This window comes from Tamandua tetradactyla, chromosome 2 (genome assembly GCF_023851605.1).
Source record: "Tamandua tetradactyla isolate mTamTet1 chromosome 2, mTamTet1.pri, whole genome shotgun sequence".
Taxonomy (NCBI): domain Eukaryota; kingdom Metazoa; phylum Chordata; class Mammalia; order Pilosa; family Myrmecophagidae; genus Tamandua; species Tamandua tetradactyla.
The window spans coordinates 164,649,045-164,667,988 of NC_135328.1; the positions used below are offsets into that span (position 1 = coordinate 164,649,045).

Sequence of the window (18,944 nt, forward strand, 5' to 3'; positions counted from 1 at the left end):
GGTTTACCTGACCTCAAGGCCTTAATTATTCCATGCAGCATAGTCCTACGATGAGTCCCTGAAAAGTGACTATACCATGAAAGAGGTCTTCCCCTGAAGAAATGAATGCACTTGGAAGAATAATGGGATATCGTTAGATTTGAGACTATATTAATAATTATAAATTGGGCTTAAATTTTTAGCAGGAGGTCGTGGAACAGTGGAATAGCTCCTACTCTGGCTCTTCCACTGCCTACCTCTGTGTTCTTGGGCAAGACGTTCCACTTCACTGGACCTCAAGTTCCCAACCTTAGAAGAAGATAATGCTACTCCCCCTTGGGGGCAATGAAAGGAGTCAATGGGATGCAGGTAGAGAAATCCCTCTACAGGTTGTTGAATGCTACAAATGAGGGAATTAATATCATTATCAATATGGTTATTTGGGGTGAGCTTTGCTGTAAGTAGCCCCTCTTTAGCCTTCTTGCACTGATCTTTTCCCCCTTGTTTCTCTCTGGGCACATGTGATGGTTCCATCTCCACCAGCGGGCTTGCCCTTCCTCATCATCGAGACAGGCATCATCAAACCTTACCACCGAGGGTTTTACTGCAATGATGAGAGCATCAAGTACCCACTGAAAACTGGTGAGACAATAAATGACGCTGTGCTCTCTGCTGTGGGAATCGTCATTGCCATCCTGGCGGTAAGTGCCCACATCCTACCATGCTCAATCCTCTCCGACTTGTATTGTAACATTAGAGAATATCTCAGTGCCACAGACTTTACATATCAAGTGGATTTCATTTAATACTTTTTTAATTTCACGCAGTTAATACTATTACTAAAAGCCAAGATCTACTGTGAGCTTAATGCATGCTAAGCACCAATGTAAGATATTTTACATGCATTATCCTCCCAACAATCCAAAGAAATATAGATACCTATCATCTTTCTTCTGCAAATTAAGGAACTGAGGTTCACAAGGTACAAATTATTTAGACAAGGTTACTTGTTTAATAAGTGGTAGAGTTGGAATTTGAACTTAATTTCTCTTATTTCAGAGCCTAAGCCACTGTGCTACAAAACTGAACCTCAGAGAAGGGGATTGCCTTGCCAGATATCATAGGCATTTGTAGTGTTTTCGCCACCATCGCTGTGCTGCTGTAACAGACATAATGCCACTGCTGTTTTCCGGCATATTGTGCAGTTCTCAGCCCAGTGGCTGTATTATCAAGGAAAAAATAACTAGCACTGGAATCTAGAAACCTGGGATCTAGTCCTGGCCCTCCTCCCATGAGCTGTACATCTTTCAAAACAAGGACAACCTTCTTTCTTCACTGTTGGAGTGAGGAGTTAAAGAGATCATGAGTACTGATATACTTTGCAAACTCCTAGTTGCTGGGCAAGTTGTTCATCTGCAGGGGTAAAGTCCAGGCTTATGTCCAGGTCTTCCTTTAAAGGGTGAAATGCTCACTGAGTATATTGGAAGATTGTGCCACTGACTTTCAGAGTCCAGATTTGTTTTTGAATGATGGTACGCTCATGGAAATTGAGTAGGGCCCACTTGAGCCCTACTTGGAAGGTTACCTCTGTTATAGATGTATCTACTTGGGGCAGGGAGGGGGAGATTGGAATTCAGCCTTGTAGTTTGTAATCCATACATTTTTCACAGCTCCACTTCCAGAAATTTCCAAGCTTGATCTTTGCCCTTGATCTCCAGCTAGGTGGGTGAAAGGGATAAACATGAACACAGATCATAAGTTCTCTCTCATAGATCCTTGTCATTTTGAGCATAGCCTGTAAACTTATCTCTGGCCTATATTAGCAGACCAAGGAGGAAGGGAGTTAATATTAACAACAGTAAATGTGAAATAAGTGCTATTGTCCCCATTATACAGATGGAAAATCAGAAGCTCAAAGGGTATAAATGACATGCTCAATGTCTACTGCTAGTTACTTATGAAACTGGAGTTCAAGCCCATACCACGCTCATTTCAAATCCCCTTTCCATCTTGCAGACTTAGTGTCAGGTCGAGGGGATGGCTATCCTAACCAAGTAAACTGTTCAGGAGAATAAGCAGTTAGCTTGTCTTGCCTACTCTGGATCAAATGTAAGCTGCTGATGTTACATGAACTGCATTTCCTGGTTTTTCTTTTGACTTCCCCACTCTGGGGGTTGGTTGTAAACACTGAGACCCCTCTTTGTTTTCTTAATAACATTGTAAACCAGCCACACAGTCAACAGTTTGACATGGAGAAGGGGGGAAGGGAGACTAGTAGAATTCTTTCCAACTTCTAAGACAAAAACAGTTCATTTAGCAGCTGTAGTAGTTTTTCTTAAAAGTTGGACTAAGGATCTTTTAGGGCCAAAAACTGAAAAATAAAAATCTAATTTTTCTCTTTGCTAGAAATTGACAGTAGTGGGGTTGAGTTCACTAGGAAGGTTGGTTTTTCCTGTTTAAAGGTGTTTGTAATGGAAGGTAAATAGTTGCACAGTATCTTGTTGTACTAAGGTTTGAACAGATGTTTTTGACACTTGATCAGTTAATTGAAAGTTTGTTAGGAAGCCTATTATAACCCAGGAGTTGGTGAGAGGATAGCATAGGAGCATGGCTACCATGTGGTCTTCAGTGTTGCTACAGGGGACTATTGGTTTGCCAAGCATGCAGCTCACAGCCATGTTGTGTGATGGAAAGAGAGACTCTTTAGAGGCCTTTCCACTTGCTGGCTGTGTGAATTAGGTAAATCATTAGTTTTTTCTCAGCCTCATTTTCCGCATCTGTAAAAGGAGAATCGTGTTTGGATTCATTCATGGGGATTACAGTAAGAATCCAATGCTGTAATGCATGGGATTGCCCTTTGTGGCAGTGGTCTAGGTGGAATGCAGAGTCTTCTAGATAGGGGTGGTTCTGGTTTTCTGACTTGACCCAAGGATGGGAAAAACAAAGTGCTAAAGAAGTTTCTTTGAGATCCATGCTTCTCTTCTGTTCTTCCTTCCCCAAGCAAAGCTCCTGGTCAGCAGTTTGTCCCCTGCTGTTGCCAAAGCCAGCTACTTCCTTGATGAGATTCCAACATTTTTAAGAAAAATTTGCTTTTGAGAAGCTAGTTGTGGCATGCTACTCTCCTCATGTCTGGTTGATGTTTTAATTAAAATGCGTGGTCCCTGGCCTCTGCTCCCTGACCTCTCAAGTTTCCTTGATATAATCGTGCATGGTGACCTTGCTTACAGGATGAGCTGGAAGGAGAAACAGCTTTGTTTCCCCATCACATACAATGTCAGCAAAATAGGTTTGGATAGTGCTTTCCTGTGGTTCAGAGAAAGACCAGGCAAGAAAATACCTCAGTGATTTCATCCTTTGTCGAGTGCTATTGTCTGTGTACTACAGAAGTACATAGACTCTGTTGATGCATTTCACCCTCACAGAAACCCTAATTCTTATGGTCCTCAGTAAAGCAAGGGGTTAAAGGTATAAGCTCTGGTTCAGATCTGAGCTCCTCTGCTCACTAGCAGTGGAACATGTGGCAGGTTAATTAACCTCTTGGAACCTTAATAGACTCATCTCCTAAATGGAGAAATAATATCCTTCCTTTCTGATGGTTTTGGGATTGTATTAGTTTGCTAAAGCTGCCAAAATGCAGTATACCAGATACGGAACAGCTTTTAAAAAGGGAATTTAATAGTTTCAAGTTTACAGTTCCAAGGCTGTGAAAATGTCCAAATTAAGACCCCCAAAAGTGATTACCTTTACTCAAGAAAGGCTGATGGATCTCGAACATCTCTGTCAGCTGGGAAGGCATGTGGCTGGCATCTGCTGGTCCCTTACTCCTGGGCTCCATTACTTTCAGCCTTTGTTTCCTGTGGGGGTTCCTCATTTGGTTTCTGTGGACCTTCACTTGGCTCCTCTGGGACACAACTCTGGGTTCTGCCTTGCTTAGCATCTCATGGTTAGGCACCTGGCGATGTCTGCTGGGACTTGCATTTCAAAGCTTCTGGGTCTCGTGTTGGCTCTATCAGTTCTGAAGCAGCTGTTCTCCAAGTGTCTGCATCTGCTCTGAAGTGTCTCCCAAACGTTTCCCCTTTTCAAGACCTCCCCTAAATGGGTGGAGTCACATCTCCATCTAATCAAAACATCACACCCGCAATTGGATGTGTCATATCTCCATGAAGATAATCCAACCAATATTGAATCAGAATTTTAAAAAATGACTGCTGACCCCTCCTCCCCCAAGATTGGAGCAGGATTAAAACATGGCTTTTCTGGGTTACATCATAGTTTCAAACCAGCACAAGGATTAAATGAACTGATGGGTAAAAAGTAGCCAAGTGCTATATGGCCCTATACCTGGTAACAGCAGAGTCACAAAAGGAACCCCTTCTTTTGGACTCTTATCTCCTGCCCTTTCCTTCAGTTAATTAATGAGAACCCAGGTCTCTTGATTTATGCTCCAGTGCTCTTTGCAAGAGGACTTATGCCTCCTGATCCAGCTACTGTTGCATTTCAACTGGAAGTTGGTGGTTGGTGTGTGATACGGGCTCCTAATAAGGTCTGCTAGCTTAATGGGGTCCACTTGCCTGCTTAGCTGCCACTAAGTACCAAGAGTACTCATGGAAAAAATAAAGGTGAGGACAGAGGCTAAGTGACTAAGTTCATTTTATAGGTGGTATCCTCAATTCTGGAAAAGTTATACAACTTTCACTAAGACATCCCCCCCAACCCCATTCCCCCATTTCTCACTTACCCATGATGGCTGGCTTTAAGAGCGTGACTAGCTCCACCTAGAATCTGCTTCTGATCAGAAGGTGTGAGTGACAGTCAGGGAGGGTGTGGAGCAGCCCCAGAGCTGGAAATCTAATCATCCTGCTACTTGCTGCCCAGGCCTTCTGCCGAATGTCAGGTTTGTTTAAAATGACAAGAGAAGACTGATTTGGCTGCTTGCACACTCCAGTTTGAATATTCCTCACAACAAAGGAATGGAATGCCTGTAGAGGAGACCAGTGCTGCATAGAGATGCAAATCTTCAGAAGTTATAGGGAAAACAGACACCTTTCTATGGCAGGAGATATGGAAAAACCTACTCATTTTGACCTCTTTTTCAGATGTAGCCCAGATTCTGGAATTGTAGCATAATAGGAATTCCTTCCAAATCCACAAAGCAATAGTTCCTATTCCTGCCTTGCAAAGGCTTAATGACTCTAGCAGTGTTGAGATTAGGAGCAAACAGTAAAATATCATCTCCTGTCAAGCCTCCTTTCATTTTTACTTTGCACTGCACTGCAAAAAGTATTATAGACAAAGATTTTAATATTGAAAAAATGCCCAGTATTCTTTGAAAATAAACATGGGCTCAGTGTTTGCCTTGATCAGACCCTGAAAGGGGTTTATAAAAGTTATTAATATCTAGGAATTGATTCATGGGTGAGTTATAGGTGAATCCCCTCTCCCTCTAGCCATAATTATCCTACTCTTACTTTCAGACCCAGTTTGAATACTACCCCTGTGTAATAATATCCCTATCTAGAGAAAAAGCTCAGAGTTTGACATTATCTGACTTAGATTCATGCCCGAGCTTCTGTACTTATTAGTTCTGTACTTGTCCTTCAACCTTGGGCAAGCCATCAGACCTCTGACAGCTTCTCTTTCCTTTTCTGTAAAATGGTGGCAATAGTTCACCAACCTCATAGGCTTGCTTAGGGGGTCAAATCAAGTGACAGTATGTATTTGATCTTTTTCATTCCTGTAGTGGTGTACAGTTTACAAAGTGGACTTTATGTGCACATTATCTCATTTGCACCTGGTAGTAAACCCAGGAGATTGATTGTTACAGCAAGGCAACTAGGGACTCATACACAAAGATACTAAGTGACGTTTACATAACTAACTAGTGATAGAGCCAGACCAGGCCTCTTCTGATTCTAAATCCAAGGCTTTTTGAAATAATGATACCACTGTTGCTTTCTGAAGCCTGCCTGCTTACACAGTTCTTTATCCAGCACCTATGGTGGGCTGGTTGCTGGGGACACAATGGTGAACCTCAGCCCAACTAGTGCATCTTGTGTCTTGCAATTAATTGTCAGAGCCAACTCATCTCAAACGGGCAGATAGGACCTTTAATACAAACTGCCTTGTAATGTGGTTCATGTACTGGTGCTGCCTCCCCAGCCAAATAATAGGTGTTTAGAAGCTAGAAGCCAGGCCTTTTTCTCTTTGTATAGATTCTCTAATGCCTAACCTGTGGCCTTGCACATGATAGGTACTAAATAAACACCAAGCAGACATCTCCTTCTCCAGGAAGCATATCTTTGCTGCCTTCTTCCTCCCCCTAAAGCTCCCCTCAAGGGCTCTGACCCAGATGCAGATTTCTTGCTGGAGAGACAAGAAGAAGAGCTTAATACCTTGAAGACTTGTTTATTTAGGATCAAGCTTCAGTTTGCCCACATCTGGTCTTCATTAGTCCTTCCCTCTCCCTTTATCTGAGAGAGCACTGCCAAGAAAACAAGGTTCTCCAAGATTGCCTTCTCATTAAAGATTAGTTGAGTTTTGAACTCTGAAAAAAGTGAAGTTGTGCTGGCCCAGTGGTGCGCTAGTGTTGTGTTAGACCCATTCCTTCAGTTTACAATCCACTACATCTGTGCAATTACCAAGACCACCAACAGAGAGAGAGCACATTAATCCTTCAACTTTGTTGTCCCCTGATCAGATGGTTGCTGAGTTTTTCTGAAACCTTCTTATCCCTGGGGGATTGTTAGCGGGGCTATCTATATAGGATTTAACATTCACAGTCATTGAGAGTGCATCCTCTATGATGTAGTGTGTTCTCTTTCTCCACCGCCCACATTCACTCTCACGCGTTGGATGAATTGAGAACTTACATATAACTCTTAGGGGTTAATGATCATTTGAAAGATTTTGTCTAGTATGAAGATGAAAACATTCTCCATTTTAAGTGATAATGCTTAGGAGGGGCAGAAAAATATGTCTGTCTCAGTCAGTGTGTGTTGGGGATGGAGTGGAGAATTGAATAACTTTACAAGCTATCTTATGTGCTGGGAAACTAATATGCCTTATCTTAAAGTATCGGGTAGATACTCCATGTAACTAGTTTGAGGTTACTTTTCTTAGTTAATGGTGGAGTAGGAATTAAAACCCAGTTCTGTCTAGCTTCAAAGCCTAAGAGCTGTCTCTAACATTTTTATGAAGGCCCACTTTGTGGTAGGTGCTGAGTACGCTTTATTTAGTTAGCCATAAAAGCTTTTAGTTCCTGGGCTTGGAGTGTCAAAGGCATGGAGGAAAACAAAATATCCAGATTAATGGGCAGGTCGCTGCCTCACCCTAACATTGTGCAGCAGTGGCGTATACAGAGTAATTTGTACAGAAGGTCGTGCCTGTTTTAGGTAGATGCTTAGTGACTTAAGCATCATAATAAGGAGGCATCATAATAGTCGCATTGACTTATAAGCAGATGTATAAAACACATATCTTGCCTTGGAGCTTATGGTCTAAAGGGGAAACAAGGCAAGTTCAAGATTACCTACTCAATTAGACCCTCAATGATACTAAAAGATTGGTTGGCAAATAAGAAGAGAGTCAGTCCGGTGTGGGGTGGTGGGCCCTAAGCAGATGAGAACTTCAAGTACAATATTGTAGATGGTCTGAGGTTAGTGCTATGAGAGTTCAGAGAAAGATGACTTAAGGCTGTTGTCATTGGTGAAGTCTTCACCATCACCGTCATTCACTGAGCACTCCTCCCAGTTAATTATCACAACAACCCTTGGGCTCTTGGTACTGTCATTGTCCCTATTTTTATGAATCAGGAAACTGTGGCTTAGAGAGATTGGTGGTCTGAGACTCATAAATGAAAGAGCTAGAGTTCTAACCCACTGTACTAGTTGGCTCTTGAGTTGTACTTTGAAGGGTGGGTTTTTCACCAGAGGTCCTGACATTCCAGGCAGAAGAGATTAAATCAACAATGGTAGGAACTTGGAAACAACAGAGTGTTTTCAGGAAATGTAGGGCAGACTTGTATGGTTGAAAGAAAAGAAGTATAAGAGATTAGATGAAGTTGAGGTAGGAAAAGAAGATCGCAGCAAGACTGGGAAGGTCCTTGAACGCTGAGGAATTTTTCCTTCATCGAGTTGGTTAGAGATTGATCAGAGTATTTTAAGCAAGCTTGGCCCATTCCCTACCAAGGTAAGCACGAGGCTGAACCACAGTGGTGGCAATGCAAGAGGCATAGAGAGAAAGGGATGGGTGTGAGAGACTTTCTAGTAGAAGGATGAACAGAATTCTATTAGAATGGGATACAAGAGGGGAAGGAGTCCAAGATTTCATGTTTTTGCAGTTAGAGGTGTTATGGTACCTTGAGCAGAAATAGAGGAAAGAGAGGTGAAGTTTGGGGCAGGCGTGGGAATGGGTGTGAGCTACCTGGTTTGATTGCCAGCTATGGAGGTTTAGCAGAAGATTGGATAAGGGGTTGGCTGAAGCTAGAGAGAGAGAGAGAGAGATGCCCTTTTGGAGGTTGAAGCAGCTTGGCAGAAGGCCAAGGCCACAGCCCTGGGGTAGAACCACATTTATGGGGCAGAAGCCAGAAGTGGTGTCCCAGAAAGAAAGAGAAAAATGTTTGAAAAGTGGGGAAAAAAGCACAGTGCTGTGATATTAAGGAAGCCTAGGAAATTCAACATCAAAAAGGAACAAGAGATTCCCCATAGGCAGTGCTGCAGAAGGGACAGCTGGGTGCCTCTTGCATGGCCTGACAGTGCTGGGCACCTAGAAGACCCATTGCTTTGTGGGCCTGCCTTCGGGGGGGCAATAATGATGTTTTGTGATGATTCAGACTGGCTTCTTCTTAAGGCTTGCGGGCATGAGATGGCCACTGCTCATTTCAACCAATAAATAGCGTTTGTGGCCTCTTTGCTGTCCATGTTCAAATACTGGAGACCTACCCATGGAGCCCCAAAATTCCACAGGTGGCCTTGGACAGATCTGTGAGGCTAGAGCCTCCAGCCAAGAAGCTGAAGACATCAAAGTGGAAGAAGAGTGGATTACATTTTCCAGCAGTTATTTCTAGTCACTAGAGATTCTGCATTTTAACACAGTACATAGAGCATTTAGCTTCAGAGAAAATATAGCCAACTGCCCCTCTGTCTCCATCCTTAGAAGCAGGACTCAAATGCATTACATTTTCCTTTCCCTTGGGACTGAGAAATAAACTGGGAAGAATGATTTTCCTCTCATTTTCTCCATCAAATGTTTGTCGAATTAATCTAATCTGATACATAAACACATCAACCCCCACAACTGAACTATGAATGGACTTGGCATCCTGTGGCTAGCAGGGACTTTAGTTGTGTTAGTGCTCGCAGGGTTACAGGACCTCCCCAGGTGATCTAAGGAAGTGTATCCCACTGGTATAGATACCTGCTAGGACTTCTCAGAGAAAGCCAGCTTGATGCCATGGGTGGCAGCACAGGAACTCAACCAAGTAGGTTCCAGCTTCAGTGAGGGCCTCTGTCACTGCTGCGTTTCTCATTTGAGTGTTTTGCTGACCTCTGGCCTTCAGCATCCTCACCTATAAAGTGTTGATAATAATTTACTAGTTCATAGGATGTTGTGAGAAGCAAACAACAAAGGGAATGTGAAAACACTTTGTGCGCTGTAAAGTGCTGTACAAATATTATTGCTAAAGCAAGCCAAAATATAGGGAAGCTTGTCCTTCAAATTCAGCAGAGAGGAAGATGAGGTCTCCGTGTCCAAAAGAGGGATCATTGGGGTGTGATGTGCTGGAATATTACTTTTCTAGAGAGTATTTATCAATAGAGTGGAACGAGAAAAACAATGCAAGCTGTAGAGTTGTCCCTTTTGCCTTGGGTTTAGACTTCCCTTCTGCTCTGTCCTCCTGGAAAAGATATCCTAGATAAAATGGTAAAACCAACATTGTCCATGCACAGATTTTCTGGTTCTACCCTGATGGGGCTAATGCTTCCAAACTCTTTAGTTTGGCCTGTTCTCTTCCCAGGGGCCTGCTCAATAAGCATAGGTTATTGATTTATTTTTTCCTCCTACAAAGGAAAGAGGAAAATGAGGATTCTTCTGCTATGTGCTAGGTATTTGTTACCTCACCTTATTTAAACCTCAGGTGATTCTGCCAGGTAGATATTAACTTTATTTTATATATGAAGACACGGAGGTAAAGTCCCTTGCCTAAGGTAAGAGCTGGGATTCAGACTGAGATTTTTTTAGGCTCCAAAGCCAGTGTCTCTTTCACTACCCCATGCTATATACTTTCCAAAAAGGCTATCCTAATGTTTCTCCAAATCTCCTCATAGAAGCAGTGAGCTCTTGCCACCATAATAGAAGAAAGGACAGCAAGAGGAGCTTTCTTGCAGTTGATGACAACCTCCCTTCAGCCTGCAGAGATTCACGGACAAGGACTGAACACTTTCTGTCCCCTGTTAGCTTGATTGCAATGCTTTCCCACTTTATTAGTTTCCATACTCAGTGCCAAGCGCTTTAAAAGGCCAGGTAGGGGAGAATTCTCCTCTGCTTGCCTGGCAGGCTGCCATCACCCTCAGAATCTGTTGCTTGCTATTTCAGAACAGGATCAACATTGAAGGTGTTTTTTTTCACTGCAGTGAAATTTACATATCACAACAGTGCTGTCTGAGGCAGAAATCAGGGCTCCAGAGGCCCCAGTCAGGAGGTGGGGACAGAGCCTTTGTAGGCAGAGTGAGAGGGAAGAGCTTATTTTATTACCTGGGAATAAAAACATTCTGAGTAATGAGTAAAATCCGAAAGCTGTAAATCTGGGACTCCAGAGTTAGGTGTATAACGTGGTGGAGAACAATTTAAACCTTCGCCTCTTCTGCAGAGGTGAGGTATTCAGGCTGCTTTTCACAGCCCGAATTTCATTAAATAGCCTTTTAAGGGTTGGGATTACAAGAAGCCCAGTCCAGCTGGTTCATAACGATGATTTATGGCTGTGTTGTCGACTCCCCGACCCTCCTGTACAAGGGTAGAGAGAAAATACATAATTTGTTGCTGATTAATTCCAAGATCTGTCAGGGCTGCCCCAGAAACCATGTGGCCCTGGAGCCATATGTCTGCTAAGTGGCTTTCGCCTTGCCCTGTCCTTCAAAATATGCAATTACTACTGTATAGTGGAAATTGTTTTTAATAACACTAGTAATAAGAAAATTTTCTCCTTGTGGTCTGTCTGCTGTGGAACTTGAACTTGAGCATCAGAATACCTAGGTTCTACTCTTACCTCTGTCACTCACTAGCCTCAAAACCTCCAGATCCCATTATCTCTTGGAGCTTTAGAATCCCCATCTGTAGACTAGGCCTGAGTGGCAGATTCTGCAAAGTGGGAAAGAAATGTAAGCGATTGCTGCCATTATCGTCATTAGTAAGAGCCTAAGATGCTATAAAATGTTCTTCCCTTCACCTCTTTTTGTTCCCATGAGAGGAGAAAGTATTTTAATTACTAATTCAGTTTGCAAAATGGTGGCATTGAAAACCGAAATTGTAGAATTGTGGGATGTTAGATCTGAAAGGTGTCCTTGAGCTGCAGGCAGACTCCTCTCTAAGACGATGAAGTTGAATCAGAGCGGTGACTCACCTGAGAATAACCATTAAGTTCATATAAAATGTGCTCATTTGCAGTTGAAACCCAAGCATTCTTTCTCAGTATCAAACAGGCAATTATGTTGATTGACACTCATACCAAGCCTGCTTAGAAGCAGTTTCTTAATCCGTGGACATGGTTCAGGGAACGGAGAACTGGGATTAGAAGTAGGAACTTGGTTCTACTCCTCGCCTGCAATGTCATCTCAGGAAGTAACTTTCTTCTGTTGTTGCTTGTTACTTTTGCCTGATTGGGACGGTAGTGGTGGAGGGAGAACAGAAGAGTTCAGAATAAATGTCACTGCAGTTATGAAGTAATGAATTATAGAGTCTAGCACCCTCATTCTGCAAATGGGGAAACTGAAAACAACAAAGAGGGGAAATGACATCCCAGATTCTCAGCCAGTACTGTCCAGGCAGGGACTCAAACCCTGACCGCTTGATTCCCAGCTTGGTGTTCTTTCCCTTGTGTATAAAGTCACATAAGCATGATTTATAAATAAGGAAGAATAAGAAATAGCCTTTCCACAAATAAACATCTGGAACTTATTAGCCTGCAAGGTTACATAGGGTGAACATATAAACAGGTTCAAAAGAGAAATTTGGTTGTGAATGGTAAGAAAGAATGCTGGGCAGAGAATCAGGACACCTGGGTCTAAGCTTAAGATATGGGTTGATTTGGACCTCAGTTTCTTCTATATATAATGGCCCCTTTCATTTCTGACTTGCTGTGTGTCTCAGATTTTAATCTCTGCAATGTGTTGTCAAAGGGCTCTTGGTAATGTTTAGGGGCTCTTTCCAATTTTGAAATACAGCAGCTCTGAGGACTACTATCCTGCTTGGTTTCATTCATTTATTCCTCAACCGGTAGTCCCTGAGCACCTATTCTGGGTCAAATATTAGTACTACTGCAGGATGCTAGACTAGACTTTGGCCTTTTCCCTCTAATAGAGAATCACGCTCAGTATTACACGGAAAAACACATTGTAGCATTTGGAAATAATGCTACATTATTTAATGCATTTAATGAACATAGCATCACTGTATGAATGTCAGCACTGGTAGGAGCTGTTACCACTGCTGCACATGCTTGTTCCTAGTCCCAGCTGGTATGTGCCTCCTGTGTGGCCAACATACCTCCAGACTTAGGAGCTCTTGAGAACCTTGATCGAGACCCATGCCCAGACACCTTGCCCCACTGTCAAAGACTAATGGGAGCCTTTGGAAAGGAGTGTCCGGATACATCCATCTATTGCTTCCCTTGTGGTTGCAAACATGCTCTCTGAAAGGGCAAGTGTGGCGCATCATCCTGCCCTGGGAGGAAGTGTGAAAGGGCCTTTTGTGGTGAGCAGAGAGCTGAACATCGCTGTCCCTAGGCTGTGGTCACAACCAAGAAGTGGCCAAGGCTGTGCTATAGAGTTAAGACAAGGGCAGCAGGTTCTAGTCTCCCTTTGGATGTGCCTCACCAAGGCAGAGACAGACCTCTACACATAGACATCATGGGCATTTACCTTACAGAAATCCAGCTGATCTCTGAACGCCATCCTCAATGTAAAACCAGGCAGTTTTAGGCAGGGCACGTACCCTGTTTAATAATAATAGGGCAGTAACAATACCTATCTCATGAGTTTCTTGAGGATTTCATAAAAGAATGCATATGAAAGAAATGCCTGTGTATCTCAGAAATGCAATAATTTGGGCATTTTTTTTTTTAAGTAATGATAAATCTCTAAGCATCAAATTGTAGCCTCAAAGGGATGAAGGAAAATTACAGAAGTCAAGTTTAAAGAGTCATTTGCTATCGTTCAGGATCCTAGGAGACCATGCAGGCAGACTTGAAGAAATTCAAGAACACTGAAGGACATTATACTAAAACGTTCCTTCATTTTTAGACCAGTATTCTTTTCATCACACCATACTTCTGTGATCCAGGTAACTTCCCATCCATATGACCACAGTTATGCCAAGGTGAAAAGCCTCCTTTATGGAGGAGAAAACTGAAACTCAGAGAGGTTAAGTTATTAAAAGGACACCAGATGGGTGGCAGAGCCTGGATTCAAACTGAGCCCCTGGCTTTGGGGCATTCACCATCTCAAGGAGAGCCCCACCGTGACTCAGTGTTGCCACAAGGGTGAGGCCTTACTGGAGTTTAGATTGTTCTTGGTGATCCCTTACCCCAAGCTCCAGAATCCCAAGATTAGCCCTTCATCCCTGGTCACCTTGAACCATGTCTTGATTCTTCTAACTTTTCCATAGGTAAGTCCTTATTTGTCACTCTTACTTAAACAAAAAATGGTTTTTTTTACACATAATATATTTTATTATACATTTTTCTTATTCCAGAGATATTATACAGCCACTGTAGGACTTCACAGAAAAAGAAATAATAGCCATGCTAGTACTTTGCTCTTACCTCCCATGTATGTTTGCATCTGTGCTTTTTGAAGAGACTATTTGGATTTTATAGATTATAGCCTGCATTATATAATGGGAATTCTTTTATCTCATTAAACAGCCTTTATAACCTTTATAGCATCGATTTTTTTTTGATTAGAGAAATTTGGGGCTTACAGTACAAGCATGCATACAGTACAGGATTTCCATATCCTACCCTACACCTTGCATTGGTGAGCTGCATTTGTTACGATTGATGAAAGTACAGTTTTACAACCATACTAGTAACTACAGTACAAGGTTTATCTCAGGGTTTACTGCAGTTCCACAGATTGTTTTTTTAATGTTTATTCTGGTACCAAATATACACCCTAAAATTTTCCCGTTCAGCCATATTCAAATATATAATTCAGTGCTGTTCATTACTTTTCCAGTACCCCAAATAGAAACTCTGTATGTTTTAAGTCTTAATTCCCTATTCCCTAACCCCACCTCATCCTTTGGTAACCTGTATGCTAGATTCTGACTCTGAGTTTGCTTATTCTAAGTATTTGTCAATGAGATAATACAATGTATGTCCTTTAGTGTCAGGCTTATTTTGTTCAACATATCTTTAAGGTTCATTCATGTTTTCAAGTGGATTAGAACTTCATTATTTTTCACGGCCAAATAATATTCCATTGTGTGTTTTTTTGTGTGTGTGTGTGTGTGTATTCATTCAGCAGTTGACGGACACTTAGGTTGCTTCTATCTTTTGGCAATTATGAGTAATATTGCTATGAACATTGGTGTGCAATAATAATAATGAATCAGTATTCTTATATCTCCACATTCTAAAGCATCAGTTCTGATAATGGTTCTCAATAACTACTTAATTCCCCTAATGCTTTCCTTTCAGATCATCACAGGGGAATTCTACCGAATCTATTACCTGAAGGAGAAGTCCCGCTCAACTATTCAGAATCCTTATGTGGCAGCCCTCTATAAACAAGTTGGTTGCTTCCTCTTTGGGTGTGCCATCAGCCAGTCCTTCACAGACATTGCCAAAGTGTCCATAGGACGCCTGCGTCCTCACTTCTTGAGTGTCTGCAACCCTGATTTCAGCCAGATCAACTGTTCTGAGGGCTACATTCAGAATTACAAATGCAGAGGAAATGACAGCAAAGTCCAGGAAGCCAGGTAAGACCTCACCTCCCTCTAGCCAGAGCCTGCACTCTTTTTATGCATAGAAGTTCAGTGAAGACTTCTAAACACCTATTAGGTGCTGAGACTGGCACTGGACTCTGGTTTAGACGGGTGAAGAAGAAACATGGTTTTTCTGTTTTTGTGGAACTCACAGTCAAATGGTTGAGGCAGGTGTGTAAATAAACAATTATGATACAGTTCTGGTAAGTCGATGCATTCATTCATTCTCTTCTTTTTTTGTGCATTCACGGATGGCTGCTGTGTTCCAGGCAGTGTCCAAAGCACATCCAAGGCTACAGAAAGGAGAAGAAGACACAATCCCTGTACGCCAGGTTGCAGTCTAGGGAGGGAAGACAGACAAGTATTAGGGATGTGAATATGGCCCTTTCATGGCCCTCTTTTACTCTTGCAGGAAGTCCTTCTTCTCTGGCCATGCCTCCTTCTCCATGTTCACCATGCTGTATTTGGTGGTAAGTACCTCCCCTCCGGTTAGAACACAGTCCAGCTACAGCTTGAATCCCTTCCATACGTGTCGGCCTCAGAATGATCAGGGGACAGAATCACTGTGAAGTCTTTCAAAAAGAGGTTAGTTAGATAAGTTAAGTTCCAGTCTGAGCTCTGCCACTGCCTTCACATTAGTCATTTACTTTCCAGGCTTTCCCCATTTTTCAAATAAAAATACTATTTATCATGGTGGCTTGATGGAAATTTTTTTTTTAATTGACAAACCAAAACAACATACAAATATGAACATTCTTAACACACAAACATTCTATACATGGTGTACAATCAATGGCTCACAGTATCATCACATAGTATATTCACCACCATGATCATTTTTTAGAACATTTGCATCAGTCCAGAAACAGAAATAAAAAGAAAAGAGAAAAAAACTTATACATACCATGCTCCTTACCCCTCCCTCTCATTGACCACTGATATTTCCATCTACCCAATATATTTTCATCTTTGTTACCCCTATTTTTTTTATATACCCCTTACCTCTCCTTTCATTGATCCTTAGTATTTCAGTCTACTCAATTTGTTTTAATATTTGTTCCCCCTATTTATTTATTTTTAATCCATATTTTTTACTCATCTGTCTACACTGTAGATCAAAGGAGCATCAGACACAGGTTTTCACAATTGCACAGTCGCATTGCAAAAGCTATATCATTATATAATCATCTTCAAGAAGCATGGCTACTGGAACACAGATCTACAGTTTCTGGCACTTCCCTCTAGTGTCACTTCCCTCAGGCCTTTTTACCGTGTTCACTGTGCCAGTTTTCTTCCATTCTCCATTGACATAAGGGCTCTAAAGATCATTATCTAATTATGCATCATTTTTTGTTTTGTTTTACAAAGTAATTCTGCATCCATGAGCACACATGACCTGTGTGTTGTGCACAACAATTGTGCACAACAATTCTATGAAGTACAAAACCCTTTTATTTATCCCCATAGCTTAGATCCAAAGAACAAGGCCCCAGAGAAGTTAAGTAATATGTCCAAGGCCCTTCAACCAGTGGTAGAGTAGTGACTTGAATTTACTTGTCTGACTCCAAGTTGCTGGCCTTCCCATGTGTCTAATCTGACTCTCTGGATGCTCGAACAGTTGAAGTGAAATGCCCTGGTCCCTTCCAGCTACCGTACAGACAGCAGGCTAGTTCTGTTTGTCTTTGTCAGTTAAATATCGTTTTCCCTGCCTCTTCTCACCCCTTGAGTGAGGTCCACGTGCCAAGCCCCTGCCTGCTTTTGGCTGTTTGACGGAGTTCGGAGCGAGAAGGCACTGGGAGGTCAGATGTAGCTCAGAGGAGCATTAGCTATTTGGAAAAAGAGCTTTGGGATTTCAATTATTTAAAAAACATAATTGGGAATTGGAAAAAACAGCAGAGTGGCTTTTGTTTTGTTTGTTTCCCCAATCCTTTCCAAGTTTTAGAAGCCTCTGGGCTTCCCATTACTCTAGGATACAGAGCTAAAAGGTGGGCCCCAACTTATAAAAACAATAAACATGGATTTTATTTACTCATGAATAATAGCATTTGCTTTCAATTGTTATTTTTTGTTTGTTTGTTTTGCTCTTAGGATAATTTAGCAATGAGATTTGGGTTCCTGCTCCATTTTTGTATTTTACACAGGTCTGGAAGCAATTTTCCTTCAAATATAACTTGACTGTTTCATAAAGTTGCTTAGAAGAGTGGGCATGTGTTCATTTTTTTCACAGTCCTTCATTTCTTTCAAGAGAACAACACTAAATAATTTTGTAACCACCAGGGCATACTATGCCCTCCAAAATAGCCCAAAAGTAAAGGTGCTAACATGTTTTGGGTGCCTCTTGTGCACCAAGCACTGTGTCAAACTAATGCTATAACATTTGAGTTGCTCAGTAACCTAATGAAATACGCTTTCATTACCCTGTTTTCAGATTTAAAAAACAAGCAAACAAAACACCCAAATACCTGAATCTAAGAGTTGAGTAATAAAAATCCTATAGCCAGTAAGAGTCAGAAAAGGTATTTGAACAGTTAGTCTTTATGACTTCTGAGTCACTGTATGCTCTGTGTTGTACTATGTAATGTACTGCACTACAGAAAACAAAACCCTTCAGGATAAACTCGAGGAATATGTCTCCTTATTCTAATTTTACTTTTACTGGAAGTTGAGCTCCTGTTATTCAGATCTACTTTAGCAACTGAGAAGTCTCCTTTGCCCCATCTTCTTACCAGCTATGATTACAACAACTCTCTGTGCGTGTCATGGGCTGAGAGGTATATTTTGGTTGAATGTTTATTTGCCTATCTGTGAAAGAGGAATAAAATGTAGTGCTTTCCTATCCCTGGAAGAAAAGAAGGAAAGGAAGAAGGGAGAGGGTGGGTGGAAGAAAAGCGGGGAAAGGAAGAGAAGAGCCTCCTTGCTCTACCTGAGCATGTTATATTACAACCCCTCACCCCACTACACCCCCACCAGGACACACACTGAACATTCACAACTCCCGGACACATACAACACATGCATCATATGTACACATACAACACACAACTCTATTTTTACCTCTAAGGTTATCTTGCCCTAAAACAACCTCTGGAGCTAAGGGCCAATCAGGAGGAGAATGCTCTTTGCCAGAGCTGTGTTTTAGGTGATATTGTGCAGAGATCCCAGTCTTTTTAATGTCCAATTTGTAAAACTTTCTGAAGGAAATTTGAAGAACACCAGAGGAGGTAGGGAATCCTGCAGTCGGTCAGAGAAGCCCTTTGAACCTCCCCTAGTGCTTTCATTTTGGGCTTCAGGAAGTGCTGGAGTTGGTTAATTAGATCCCAGCTTTCGCTAACACAGCCTGGGATTCTGCAGCTTCCCTGGAGCATTGCGGAAAATCACATGTGAGCCTACTGGGTGTAACATCTATAGCTTTTACCTTTAGAGTCAGACAGACCTTGCATCAAATCTGACTATGCCAATTCCTAGCTATGGGACCATAAGTGAGTGACTTAAGCTTAGAGTCTCTGTGTACTCAACTGTAAAATGAACACAATTAACATCTATTTTGCAGAATGGTTACCACTTTTCTTCTCTGGACCCCACTTTCCCTATCTGTCAAAGGAAAAGGTGGGATTAGGTGGTATCTTTTTCTCTGTGGCTCAATTTAAAAGAAGCTTGAACTACTCTGAATGCTGAAAGGGAAGATGATGGGAAGCCATCGGCCATCGCTAGTTTAGGTCTTTTAGCACCAGTTGCCATACTGGAGCCTCCCATGGCTCTGGAGGCTA

At 41.9% G+C, this 18,944-nt stretch overlaps 1 protein-coding gene across 1 annotated transcript in view; it reads left to right on the forward strand.

Annotated features, from left to right (window-relative positions):
• The window catches only part of PLPP3 (phospholipid phosphatase 3), an 82,635-nt gene that overhangs the window by 40,536 nt on the left and 23,155 nt on the right, over window positions 1-18,944 (forward strand). Inside the window, exons 2-4 of the mRNA XM_077149526.1 lie at window positions 523-680; window positions 14,891-15,171; window positions 15,590-15,647. Of these exons, the coding sequence (XP_077005641.1) occupies window positions 523-680; window positions 14,891-15,171; window positions 15,590-15,647 (497 nt within the window). The remainder of the gene's footprint in view (window positions 1-522; window positions 681-14,890; window positions 15,172-15,589; window positions 15,648-18,944) is intronic.